Genomic DNA, 14,350 nt, shown 5'->3' with positions numbered 1-14,350 from the left:
TTAAAAGTATAGGTAGGAATACCAACTTTGAAAATTTGAGAGAAACAGAAGACCAAATACCTTGCATCAAGCAGAAGGGATAAGGCAGCCAAAAGACCACACCAGCAAGCATTGACCATTTCTTCCCAGACAGCTCTGCTAACTTGAAAGAAATACAGGCATTTGTTGATTGCAGAAACACAGTACTTTACTTAATAACTTTAAATTATATCACAAACAAAATGATTGCTACTGCATTTTTTAAAGTGTGGGCTTTACAAAGACACATGTGTATGTTTACAAAGACACATATATATGTATAAACAAGAACACTCACACCAGTACCATTGAAACAGCTGCATTTAAAGTAACATTGCTAATGTAAAAGATGCCACCAAGGTAATGCTTATTCTAAATGACAACCCTACCAATTTAAAAAAAAAGGAAAAAAAAAATCTTTAAAATCTGACTATTTTCAATCTTTGTCCTCATAAATAAACATTCAGAAGTGCAAAAATGTGGGTCCAGATATTGAAATTTAGCAGCAATGGCAAAATGCTTTCCCCTGGCATTTGCAATTCTCTGTATTGTTGTTGTTGGTTTTTTGGGGTTTTTTAATTTAATAGGAAAAAACTGTAAAAGGTCTATCAGGCCTACTGCCTCCTCCTACCATTCCCACAGCACACCCCCCCACTACTGCACCATGCCGAGAGCCTGGGGGCCGCTGCGGAGTGCAGGCCTGCAGAACCATGGAGAGCTCCGCGCCGGCGCGGGGCCCTAAGACAAGCTCCTTCCCCACCCCACTTCCCGCAGCCTGCACACTCCGGTCCGGCTCTATTGTTTCTACTGCATGGTACACACGCCAAAACCATTCCAATACTTAAATCTTACTTAAAACCTCTCCATTTTAGTCTTAAAACTGCAAGGGGATCTATCAATGTCTATAAATATCTGAGGGGTGGGTGTCAAGTGGAGGGGGCCAATCTCTTTTTGGTGGTACACAGTAATAAGATGAGCAACAATGGATACAAACTTGAACATAGAAGATTTCACCTCAACATGAGGAGAAACTTCTTTAGAGTGAGGGTGATGGAGCACTGGAACAGGCTGCCCAAAGAGGTTGTGTAGTTTCCACCTCTGGAGACTTTCAAAACCTGCCTGAATACATTTCTGCACAGACTACCCTGGGTGATCCTGCTTTCAGCAGGGTGGTTGGACTCGATGATCTCTGGAGGCCCCTTCCAACCTCTAACATTCTGTGATTAAAACCTTGAGCTTTTTATCTTGCTACTAGAAACACATTTTTCTTTTAAAATAGTTCTGACTGCCCCATTTCTCTCAGTCAGGTTGTCTCTTGTGACCTTGGATCTCAGAAGGAGTTGGGGCTGTTCAGTCTGGAGAAGAGAAGGCTCTGAGGGGACCTAATTGTGGCCTTCCAGTATCTGAAGGGGGCCTACAGGAAGGCTGGGGAGGGACTGCTCAGGATCTCAGGTAGTGGTAGGACTAGGGGGAATGGAATGAAGCTGGAGGTGGGGAGATTCAGGCTGGATGTGAGGAGGAGGTTCTTCACCATGAGAGTTGTGAAACCCTGGAATGGGTTGTCCAGGGAGGTGGTTGAGGCCCCGTCCCTGGAGGTGTTTAAGCCCAGGCTGGATGAGGCTCTGGCCAGCCTGATCTAGTGTGGGGTGTTCCTGCCCATGGCAGGGGGGTTGGAACTAGATGCTCCTTGTGGTCCCTTCCAACCCTGACTGATACTATGATACTTAAGCAGCATTAAGGACACGGAAAGGCAGACTAAAGTTCTAGAGAACAGAATGCCTGTCATCTCTCCCTCACATTCCATGTACATACACGTAAAACAGCATTAATAGGCCACAAGGAGTCTGGCTAAGGTACTATAGGACAGAAACAGTACACCCCATCAAGTATTAATTTTTTTGGAGGCTACTGTTGCTCTGTTATTAAAGCTCACATCATTAAAAGTTTGCACATGGAATTTAGAAACAATACATTTAAGCAACAAAGCATGAACTGGTTTAATCCTGCCTGGTGTAACACTGCTGTGTTTTACGTGGTGTTTGCATTCTCAAATACCTAGCTCTTTCTCCGACTGGTCAGACACAGACTGCAAGTCTTGCTGCTCCAAAGACTGTGCTGGTAATGAAGTTGTCTCTGCTGTGGCTTGACCGACTGTTTCTACCTCTCCCAACTCTCCTTCAATCATCGAAGTAATACCACGGACAAGATCCAGTAAACAGTGAAATGCCACTGACATGGCATAGCCTTCAGGAATTGTGGGTGGCTCCACTTTGTCCAGCATTTCCAAACTGAAAAATTGAAAGCATGACAAATAAGTGTGTAACAGCACCAGTGTGCTTCAAAACAGAAAGACAAGGTTCCAAGTGCATGTTAAGTAGAAACAGGCCCCAAATACCATCCTTCAAGATTTATAGCAACTCAAGAAAACAAAACCTTAAGTCATCAAGTAAAAGAGTAAATGAGTCACTAAATAGAATATTACATGAAAGGCTACAAATCTAGACTACAGTATTTAGATTTTAATTAGCACATATAAGCAAGTGTTATTGAATTCATTGTTCTACTTTATTACTTTACTTAAAGCCACTGCAACAGAACTTAATCAGAAGAGCTTAAGTGCAAATGAACAACAGAGGAAATAGGTCAGAAAGTCATGACAGTGTGAGCATAGTTATGACAAGTTCAGAACAAGTCAGACATTCCATTATTGTTATCTTTGAGTCCATATGCCTGAAAAAGCCTGTCAGGGCTAGGCAATATATGACCAAATATCCATCACCCACACACAGAGGTAAACAGCAGAAGTTATATGTACAAAGAGGAAATGTCCATATGATTCACTGCTGCAAAACACGCAATTAAAGCATCACTGCTAGAACCTGCAGCCTCACTGCCACTTTTCTTCATATTTCACCTCAAAAGCACATAAAGAACTGCTGAGTTACAAATCCAACAGGAAACAGATTGTAGCTGCCCTAGAAGCAGCATCTACCTAAGAAGCGACAGTCTGTTACAAAGACTACCTGCTATCCATCCCACTAACCACTATTTCATCACTTGCTCTACAAACTAGTCTTAAAAAGGCTAAGCATTCCAGCTACTGGAATACCAAAGACACTTTTATACTGTAGTGTCACCACTTTTTTGCACAGAGGATCTTCCTTCTCCTAAACATGCAACACTTCAGTTATTACTTCTAATTTGCTGAAGATGGCTGCCTCGGATACTTGAAGGCATGGGCAGTATAGGTAAATCAAACAGACAACTCTTCATTCTCTCTCTACAAATAAGAATGAGGAGATACAGCTCTAATTAAATCTCTTAATGGGTATTAAAGTTACCATGTACCTGTGAGGTAGAGGTCATGTATTCTACTTTCAAAGCCAGCAAAGTAAACTACTGATTAAATGATTACTTTTTTTCAGTTACATGGGAACTGTCATGAAAAATCATGACTAGTCTTTTGTCTGTTCCTCTCAAAAAACACTACCTCATGTGAAGAATACAACAAGGTATAATGGATTGGGGAAAAGACAAACCCACATTCACGAAAAGGCACCTGCTAGCTCTGGTCACAATTCATATCTCCAATTAAATCACTGTGTAAAAGCATAAGATGTGGCTTTTGGATGAAAATATAATGGCATTAGTAGGAGAGAATCAGTATTAAGATGTGACCCAAATCTACAGTCCACTGCTGGAACAAAAAGTCAAGTCAACCCATACTGAAATCTGAAGATGAATTTTGCATCTCAAAGAGAGATAAAGGAGTTTCCCTCACTGATGCTGCATTTGCTTAATGCCCCTCATGTTTGCCAATACACAGCCCAACAAAAGATATTCCAAAGTTGTTATAATGCTGCAGTGAGGCTGAAAAATGAAGAGTTAATAGAGCAACAGTATGGTAGGAAAAAAGAAAATCCAACAGATGCTAAAGCCCTAGGAGTCATTTGGATCAGAATCCAGAGCATTCAGACAAAATAGCAGCAACTCAGAACACCCTATTGCAGCAACACAAAGAATTTATGTCAGTGAAGTGAAGGCCTCAATATTCACTAATGAAAAAAAATATTTCTTGTTAATCACCCATCTGGATGCACCTCTGTGCAACCTGCACTAGATTCTATGGTCCTGCTCTGGCAGGGGTGGGTGGACTCAGTCTCTGGAGGTCCCTTCCAACCCCTAATATCCTGTGATCAAATTGAAAATAAACATATTTGCTATATACATTTTCAGAAAGATAGAAGTTGCTTACTAGGTAGCTTTAGCACTCCCTTGTACTGTTACGTTCAGGATAGGTATCCAAGTGCCTCTGTACTCAAAGGCAGGTAACACAGTTGTACCTCCTCCCATTCCAAGAACTCCTGGGTTAGTTTGTGCTGAGCCAGTATTCCCCAATGCATTGCTTCCTGTGCAGAAAAACAAAGTGATAAAGTTACCCCATTTTTAGTGAGCAGCAAACATCCTTTTTCCTCTGTTTGAGATACATGCATTAATCTAACATGCCTTGCTTGAGAATAAAAGCCACCACCAACACAAAAGTCTATTTTTGAGCTCCCTCTGCTGTCTGAACCATGATCTTATGTGCAAAGTAGTTAGCTTAAAAGGTGCAGAGAGTTGATGCCAACTGCCTTATTTTCAGCCAGAATAAAAGGCTTTTGTGGAAAGAATAGCAGCATTCATAGCACTCTGTGAATGAACTAAACTTAGATGGTCTCAATAAAGCAATATATGTTTTAGTGATCAGTGAGATATTTTAAAGTTTAAAAGAAAAAAGATATTAAAAAAATCCCCTTTTGTACCAGCCCTGGACATACTTGTTTGTCTCAAGCTAGCTTTTCACCTCAGTGAACACAGAAACACAGAACTGTTACAAGCAGCTGAATATGAGATAGCAGTGTGCCCAGGTGGCTAACAAAGTCAGTGGCATCCTGGCTTGGATTAGAAATACTGCATGCAGCAGAAGAAGAGAGGTGATTGTCCCCTTGTACTCAGCTCTGGTGAGCCACACCTTGAGTATTGTGTTCAGTTTTGGGCACCTCAATACAAGAGAGATGTCGAGGTGCTAGAGCCAGTGCAGAGGGCAGTGAAGCTGGGGAAGGGCCTGCAGAATAAATCTGATGAAGAGTGACTGAAGGAGCTGGGGCTGTTTAGTTTGACAAAGAGCTGGCTGAGGGGAGACCTCATCACTCTCTTCTTCAGTGTCTGTTTTAGTACAAAAATGAAAGGCACTGCCAGAAGCCTCATTGCTGTCTACAGCTACCTGAAAGGACATTGCAGAGAGGCTGGTGCTGGTCTCCTCTCACAGGTAATTAGTGATAAAATGAGAGGGAACAGCCTCAGGCTGTGGCTGGGTAGGTTTAGACTGGACATTAGGAAAAAAATTTTCTGGGAAAGAGTGGTCAGGCATTGGAATAGGCTGCCCAGGGAGGTGGTTGAGTCAACAGACCTGGATGTGTGTAAAGGTTGTTTGGATGTGGTTCTTGGGGATATGGTTTAGGAGTGAACCTTGTAGAGTTCTCAGTTGGACCTGGTGATCCTGAGGGTCTTTTCCAACCTGAATGCTTTCTGTGATTCTGTATACATTGAATCAAACCAGGATTTATTATCACAAGGAGATGCTGGAAAATTGAAGTGTTAGTAAAGACAAGGCTTTACCAGTTTGGTTTGGTGTTGTTGAGGTGTTTCCTGTGCTTGGTACAAGAAATAGTGACTGGATGAAGGACCCCAGCGCATTCACAATGTCACGGAAAACTTTAGTGGAATGTTGCTTCATATCATACGATTGACAAAAGGACCTGGAAAGCATTTTGTAAAATCTAGTCAGTATTTCACAAAGTAGGGACTTAAAATCATATTTGAATAGCAGCTTCCCTCCTCACTGTAGGTTAAACAAAGGTTTTAACTGCAAATATTTAGGTAAACAATATCTTGGGTTAGGTAAATGCTCCTTTGAAACTGGTAAGACAGAGCAGGGTTGGAATACTGAACTACAATTCAGCCCTTGCTGGGTAATAAGCATTACCTAACACTTTATAAAAATCATCTGGAAGAGCCTATTGCATTTGAGTTTCTACAGATTTACAGTGATTTAGGAAGCATTTACCACCAGAGGAAAGTAAAGATATTTCTTACATTTTATGTAAAAGTGAAACTCAAAATATTTAATACCTTAGTAGCTGAGGTTGCACACAGAGCCTGTGAATAGATTCTACCGCAACAGCTCTTAGCCACTGTGGTTTGTCTGCATCCAGAAACTTAACCAGCAATGAGAGAAAGATTTCACATTCTGTTACCTAGAAGATAGAGTTTATAGTTATTAAACAAAAAGAAAAATCCCCCCTATAAAATCATGTCTGATCAAACTTCCACTTGATCTTAGGAGTCCTATTCCAGCAGGTTTTGCATGAGACCTAAAAAAGTACTTCAAGTATTTAATCAAAAATTGTATGAAAAGAAATTACCTAATAATCCTATTATTTTTGCCAAATTAACTCTACATATACCATTGTACTGCAGGAGTTCAGTTCCTCATGGGCATTACAGTTCAGATCAGTACTGGGCCCCGTCCTCTTTAACATCTTCATTGATGATCTGGATGAGGGGTTTGAGTCAGTCATCAGCAAGTTTGCAGATGACACCAAGTTAGGGGCAGATGTTAGTCAGTTAGAGGGTAGAAAGGCTCTGCAGAGGGACCTGGACCGACTGGACAGATGGGCAGAGTCCAACAAGAGGGATATGGAGGTGCTGGAACGTGTCCAGAGAAGGGCCACAAGGATGATCAGAGGGCTGGAGCTCCTCTCCTGTGAGGACAGACTGAAGGAGTTAGGGCTGTTCAGTCTGGAGAAGAGAAGGCTCCGAGGGGACCTAATTGTGGCCTTCCAGTATCTGAAGGGGGCCTACAGGAAGGCTGGGGAGGGACTTCTCAGGATCTCAGGTAGTGATAAGACTAGGGGGAATGGAATGAAGCTGGAGGTGGGGAGATTCAGGCTGGATGTGAGGAGGAGGTTCTTCACTATGAGAGTGGTGAAGCCCTGGAATGGGTTGTCCAGGGAGGAGGTCGAGGCCCCGTCCCTGGAGATGTTTAAGACCAGGCTGGACGAAGCTCTGGCCAGCCTGATGTAGTGTGGGGTGTCCCTGCTCATGGCAGGGGGTTTAGAACTAGATGATCCTTGTGGTCCCTTCCAACCCTGACTGATACTATGATACTATGATCTATGTAGAAAACCAGAATTGCACAAAGAAAATTTGAACACATTCTTACCAGCAAACTGTAGAACTGCTTAATCAAAACAGAGACTACTCTCAACAAACGCATACAGATGGGGAAGTATGGTTTTTCCACTGGTGCTGGGGAAGATGACGTGCTGGAACCTTGTCTGAATTTGATGTTGGGGGAAAAAAGCTTTATAACAAGAGGGCACACTCTTTCTTTAAGAAGAAAACTGAATTCCTGATGCTGAAAAAGAAAACAGAACTAATTATAATCAGGTATTCACTAACTGTTACCAATAGCTCTGATTATGCATCTTATTTACCTTTACTGCTATTAACAAGTACTCTGCTGTCATGTAAACCTTGGTATAAATTACATGCTCAGGAAATTAATAGAAAGAATAGTAGACACCATCGTAAAGCTACCAGAAAGCATGATGAAATGCATCATTTATCATACATTTACTTTTTAAATTCAGCTATTGTCTGTTAAATATGTTACTGAAAGATAACACTGCATTTAGATGCAGCAGATCCACAGAATTCATAGTTGTGACTCTTGCTGCTTTCCAAGTGTGGCGAGGTCAATGGTTTTGTAGAAACAACGTCACAAACTAAGTTACAAAGGTGCCATAAATCATGCAAGATAAGAAAATGTCTCTTTGGAGGAGACATAAATGGTATAACAAGAAGTTAGAATGAAACACAGAATACAACATGCTCCACAAAATGCACAAATAAAGTGAATGTGAACAGAAAAAATGTGGGCAGAGACCCATATTGGTTGCTAAAAACTCAACACGTAAAAGCTGTGAGTCCTTTCAAAGAGTAGTACTCAGGTTAACTTAAAGAGTTAATGAAGTGTAAATCTTAACCACCCATGCAAACAAAAGCACTAATGTTTTCCCTTCAAGAGCTACTCACTTGTAAAAACACTTGTGGAAAGTCATTGAGGACTGACTCAAGAAGTTCAAGGCCAAATGTCCGGGTCATTTCTGTCATACCCACAAGCCAGTAGGGAGCATCAGCGTTAACTAACTGACAAAGATCCTTGAGAAGAAATACAACAGCATTTACATTCTCTGCACAGTACCATAACAGCATATGTTTTCTGAGTCTGCAAGAAAATCTGCATTATTCTGCTCTACTGTAACCAGTAATTTTCCAATTTCAGCATTTTTGCATTGTTAGGCAAAAAAAAAACATCTCAAATTTTGCAGCTCTTCTTGTAGCAACTATGTTCATTCCTGCTCTCAAAAATATCCAGAAGGGCCACAAGGATGATCAGAGGGCTGGAGCTCCTCTCCTGTGAGGACAGAGTGAGAGGGTTGGGGCTATTCAGTCTGGAGGAGAGAAGGCTCTGAGGAGACCTTTTTGTGGCCTTCCAGTATCTGAAGGGGGCCTACAAGAAAGCGGGTGAGAAACTTTTCAGGGTGTCAGGTGCTGACAGAACTAGGGGGAATGGATCTAAGATAGAGGAGGGAAGATTTAGACTGGACATCAGGTAGAAGTTCTTCACTATGAGGGTGGTGAAACACTGGAACAGGTTGCCCAGGGAGGTGGAGGAAGCCTCATCCCTGAATGTTTCTAAGGTCAGGCTGGATGTGACTCTGGGCAGCCTGATCTAGTGGAAAATGTCCCTGGCCATGGCAGGGGAGTTGGAACTAAATGATCCCTGAGATCCAACACCGACAATTCTGTGATCCTGTGATCTGTGATCTCAAGATTGTTGAATTTGCTAATGCCAAGATTTCTGTGTGTAGAATACAACTACTGCTTTTCATTATATACTCAACTTCAATAAACAATACCAAGCACAAGAAGCAAGGCTGAACTATAGTAGCACTGTTTGGATCATGGCAAAAAGAATCTTGAATTCAATGGGGGCATATTTAAGATTTAGAGTAAAACATCTTCCAAAGCCACTAGGAAGGGTCCAGGTTTTCCAAATGTGCACCTGGAATACAGCATATCATTGCCAAATACAATAAATTTGCATAAGGAAGCCTCAGAAGGGCCTTAATATGCCAACAGAAAGTGTTTGACATTTCTTATCCACCCCACCCTAACTGCAGATGTGCAAATATACGCTCCCCAAGTACCTGAAAAAGCATATATGCATCTTTAGCACATGGCTTCAGTGTGCAGACAGATCTTCTGTTACTATTTCCTTGAACTGCAACTGGCTGGTCATTGATATCTGCATAAAAACAAAAGTCAGTTTTGTGGACAAAGGAACTGCTGCAAATTAAGTATGTATTAGGTGTTCCAACAAAAAGATTCTTGGATAATGGCCAGGCAGTTCTTCTGCCACTTCTCTTGTCACAAAAATAAACATTAGAATGAATACCAAACAGAATCAATACCAAGTACTCTATTCCAAAAAAATGTTCTCTTCAACAATACCACTGCCACATAGTCTAGAGGGGACAGTCTCAGACTGCGCCAGGGGAGGTTCAGGCTGGATGTTAGGAAGAAGTTCTATACAGAGAGAGTGATTGCCCATTGGAATGGGCTGCCTGGGGAGGTGGTGCAGTCACCATCATTGGAGGTGTTCAGGAGGAGACTTGATGGGGTGCTTGGTGCCATGGGTTAGTTGTTTAGGTGGGTTGAACGCGATGATCTTGAAGGTCTCTTCCAACCTGGCCAATGGCATCCTGGCCTGCATCAGGAACAGTGTGGCCAGCAGGAACAGGGAGTGCCCCTATACACTGCACTGTAGTACTGTGTCCAGTTCTGGGCCCCTCAGTTTAGGAAGGATGTTGACTTGCTGGAGCTTGTCCAGAGAAGGGCAACAAAGTTGGTGAGGGGTTTGGATCACAAGCCCTGTGAGGAGAGGCTGAGGGAGCTGGGGCTGCTTAGCCTGGAGAAGAGGAGACTCAGGGTCTTATTGCTGTCTACAACTACCTGAAGGGGGATTGTAGACAGGCAGAGGTTGGTCTCATCTCCCAGGCAGCCAGTACCAGAACAAGAGGACACAGTCTCAGGCTGTGCCAGGGGAGGTTCAGGCTGGAGGTCAGGAGGAAGTCTTACACAGGAAGAGTGATTGCCCATTGGAATGGGCTGCCTGGGAAGGTGGTGGAGTCGCCGTCACTGGAGGTGTTCAGGAGGAGACTTGACAGGGTGCTTGGTTGCATAATTTAGTTGGTTGGGTGGTGTTGGATTATAGGTTGGACACGACGATCTTGAAGGTCTCTTCCAACCTGGTCTGGTCTTTTCTATTCTATTTCTATTCTATTTCTATTTTATTTCTATTCCCAGTAATCTAATTTACCTTCACCATAAATGCCACAGACACAGGTTGAAAAAACTCCTGGTTTCATATACTGCTGGACTAACACAATGGCTAAGGATTTGATCTCCTCTGAATACAAATAAACGTATAAGATACAGTAAAAATTCGTAACATCTGGCTTTTTTTTCCTCCCTCTTTTTTCCCAATAGCCTTTTTACTACTTCTTTATCTGCTAAGATAAACACTTGATGTGTCCAAAGAAAACAAGTCAGCAGAAGCAAGCAGAGTAAGAAGCATGCCCACCTTTGTATCGCTCGTCTTCAGCAACCACCCTCTCAAACACAACAGTCACAACCTGCCGCACCGTAGCTGCCGCGGTGTTATTTGTGATATTATCTTTTGTGAAGTGCAATCGAAAGCAAAGTACAATTGCCTGAAAGGAAACAGCAACATAAATAAAACAAAGGATCCCCTTGTAACATCACATCTTTTAGCTGAACGAAGAACGCTTTCTACTACGCTCTGTCAAAAGGTTGCCTGACCAAAAAAAACAAGTCACTAAAGCAGTAATTTTGAATTGGAAGGGCTAGAATAAATTTTACAGGTTATCCTAAGCAAAAATCTCTTCAGTAATCCTCCCCAAAAAGGAATCTAGAAGTGGTGTTAACTGATGACATTACAGGAAGCCAGTAAAACTGCACTTGTCATATAGAGAACACAGTGATCAACCACATAAAACAGACTGTATGAATACTGACTACGACAGGATGTGAGGATTATACTGTTAATTACAGAAAGGTCAGTCAACTCCAAAGCTAAAATGCCATTCCTGTCCTACATTAATCACAATACTTTCACAATCATGTTGCCTTGACTGCTATTAGTCCTCTATAAGGTGCATATTGGCTGTCCATGGCTCCATGTCCCAGTGGAGGCCTGGGACAAGCGGAGTCCCTCAGGGATCAGTCCTGGGACCTGTCTTGTTCAACATTTTTGTGGGTGCCATGGACAGTGGCATTGAGTGCACCCTCAGCAAGTTTGCTGATGACACCAAGCTGTGTGGTGCAGCAGACACGCTGGAGGGAAGGGAGGCCATCCAGAGGGACCTTGACAGGCTGGAGAGGTGGGCACAAGCCAACCTCATGAGGTTCAACAAGAGCAAGTGCAGGGTCCTGCATCTGGGTCGAGGCAATCCCAGGCACAAATACAGGCTGGGCAATAACTGGCTGGAAAGCAGCCCTGAGGAGAGAGACTTAGGGGTGCTGGTGGACAAAAAGCTCAACAGGAGCTCTCAGTGTGCACTTGCAGCCCGCAAAGCCAATCAGATCCTGGGCTGCATCAGGAGAAGTGTGGCTAGCAGGTCAAGGGAGGTGATCCTCCCCCTCTACTCAGCTCTGGTGAGACCCCACCTGGAGTACTGCCTCCAGTTCTGGAGCCCCTATTACAAGAGGGATATGGAGGTGCTGGAAGGTGTCCAGAGAAGGGCCACAAGGATGATCAGAGGGCTGGAGCACCTCTCCTGTGAGGACAGACTGAAGGAGTTGGGGCTGTTCAGTCTGCAGAAGAGAAGGCTCCAAGGTGACCTAATTGTGGCCTTCCAGTATCTGAAGGGGGCCTACAGGAAGGCTGGGGAGGGACTGCTCAGGATCTCAGGTAGTGATAGGGCTAGGGGGAATGGAATGAAGCTGGAGGTGGGGAGATTCAGGCTGGAGGTGAGGAGGAAGTTCTTCCCCATGAGAGTGGTGAAGCCCTGGAATGGGTTGTCCAGGGAGGTGGTTGAGGCCCTGTCCCTGGAGGTGTTTAAGCCCAGGCTGGATGAGGCTCTGGCCAGGCTGATCTAGTGTGGGGTGTCCCTGCCCATGGCAGGGGGGTTGGAACTAGATGATCCTTGGGGTCCCTTCCAACCCTGACTGATACTATGATGATACTATGATACTATGATGATATTTTAGCATGTCATTGTGCTGGCAGTGACCTGAATACTGTTTCCAATTAGATTTCGTACTAGCTCTAACACAAAGTTTAATATTTAGTTTATAATGAATTTTGAAAATTAACATCTGTACATGTAGTGAAACTTGTATTCCTCCTTCTTTTGTCCCTATTCCATATTCTTGCACTTAACCACACCTGGCCATATAAGCCATACAACATTCAGAATCTTCTTTTGCTTCTTCTTGTAAATGATTTTAAGACTCTGCTCAGGTGGTATCTCACATTAGTTTGACATTTTACAACACAATCATTCATCTCAGGATTTTCAGAACAAACTGTATGATTCTCTAGCTTAATCACAGAATCATAGAACTGTTTAGGTTGCCAAAGACCTTTATATCACCAAGTTGAACTATTTACCTAGTACTGTCAGGTCTACCATTAAACCATGGCCCATAGTGTCACATCTGTACATCCTTTAAGGTCTCCCCTCAGCCTCCTTTTCTCCAGACAGAACCACCCCAGGTTCTTCAGCTGTTCTTCGTATGACCTCTGCTCTAGACCCTGCACCAGCTCTGATGCCCTTCTCTGGACAGCTTTCAAACACTGGCATGCTGCCCCAGGCTTATCTCTAGTGGGCCTGGTTTTACCCTTTTGTCCCCTCAAATCTATCTTAAAGCTCTTTTAATGATGCCTGATGACTTTTGTGAAAAGATCCTTACCCCACTTTCAGACAGGTGTACCCCACATGACCCCAGAAAGGGGTCACGGCTTTCTGCAAGTGGAGTTTCCTGGTCAGGGTGGAGAAGCTTCAGCACCCTTCTTACATGCCCTTCCAAGCAAACTAACATACCACATCCTGCTCACAGTGCTCCCCAAGGGCTTCTTTTAGAGGCAGGCAGCAGCTTGGCCACTATTGTTCCTGCTTGTGTCCAGATCCTCTTTGCTGCTGCTACACGAACTAGGGGTTCCTGGCAACTCTCTCAGGTCCCACTGAGTTTCCCCTGGTTTCTAAGACCCATGTTGGGATGTTCCACTACAGATCATGCTGGCACCAGAGCTGCTCCCCTTGGCAACTCAAAAATAAATGAAATAAATCTAACAGCAGTGCCTGTACAAAGGGGCTTTTAAAGATGTTTTACCAGTAATTCTCTTAATTTAAACCAGTCAAGCTGAAACATGAATATACAGGTCTGGTTCAAACTGATTTTCTCTAAGGATTTGGTAAGATTTTGGGGGGGGGGAATAATTAAAACAAACAAACAAAAAAAAAAAAAATCAGTTTTCAGACATTTCTCAAAAGAATCTCAGGGGGAAAACCCCAGACCATTTTACCCATGCCAAGTAACATTTCCCTTTGGTTAACTGAGAAACTCCAGCAATTTCAGGCCTTAGACAACACCAAGAAATTTTACATGGGATAAGTATTAGAGAGATGAACAAATGAAAGATTTTGAAACACAGACAAAAATGGTTAAGTTAACTAAGATGTAGATCCAAGAACCCAAGAAGAAGAGGGGAAAAATAGGTGAATATATGGAGGCATGGGAAGAAGAATAAATGAGGCAGGTGATGGCTTGACGGGGTGCTTGGTGCCATGGGTTAGTTGTTTAGGTGGGTTGGATTGGTTGATGGGTTGGACGTGATGATCTTGAAGGTCTCTTCCAACCTATTCTATTCCATTTTATTTGAAGCAGATACACAATATGCAGAAGGGAAAGGTACAGTGGACTTAGAGCCTAGATTCAGACTTGATAAAATGACAGGGTAGCAGGTTGTTAAAGAACACCGGCTATCCAGTTCATTGCATCTGCTGTGCAATGAGCAGTGGGAAGCTTTGGGCCTTAGAGGGTTCTCTGAGGAACAGGGGGTTTGTATGCTGTGAAGATACTCAGAAGCAGAAGTTTGTGGTGTCTCATGACGGGCTGCTCAGAAAGCTGTCAGTGG

The 14,350-nt window shown here is 43.2% G+C and overlaps 1 protein-coding gene across 4 annotated transcripts in view; it reads right to left on the bottom strand.

Annotated features, from left to right (window-relative positions):
- Window positions 1-14,350, bottom strand: part of MON2 (MON2 homolog, regulator of endosome-to-Golgi trafficking) — a 176,074-nt gene that overhangs the window by 133,066 nt on the left and 28,658 nt on the right. For all 4 annotated transcript variants that reach the window (XM_068170401.1, XM_068170402.1, XM_068170407.1 and 1 more), the window contains exons 5-13: window positions 10,772-10,901; window positions 9,336-9,433; window positions 8,158-8,283; window positions 7,283-7,477; window positions 6,190-6,314; window positions 5,677-5,816; window positions 4,274-4,427; window positions 2,074-2,306; window positions 61-142 (exon numbers count right to left, since the gene is read on the bottom strand). In XM_068170401.1, the coding sequence (XP_068026502.1) occupies window positions 61-142; window positions 2,074-2,306; window positions 4,274-4,427; window positions 5,677-5,816; window positions 6,190-6,314; window positions 7,283-7,477; window positions 8,158-8,283; window positions 9,336-9,433; window positions 10,772-10,901 (1,283 nt within the window). The remainder of the gene's footprint in view (window positions 1-60; window positions 143-2,073; window positions 2,307-4,273; window positions 4,428-5,676; window positions 5,817-6,189; window positions 6,315-7,282; window positions 7,478-8,157; window positions 8,284-9,335; window positions 9,434-10,771; window positions 10,902-14,350) is intronic.

Source organism: Melanerpes formicivorus, unplaced genomic scaffold, assembly GCF_026170545.1.
Source record: "Melanerpes formicivorus ecotype bairdi unplaced genomic scaffold, bMelFor1.0.p_v2 SCAF_3, whole genome shotgun sequence".
Classification (NCBI taxonomy): domain Eukaryota; kingdom Metazoa; phylum Chordata; class Aves; order Piciformes; family Picidae; genus Melanerpes; species Melanerpes formicivorus.
This window is presented reverse-complemented; position numbering and strand designations above follow the sequence as displayed.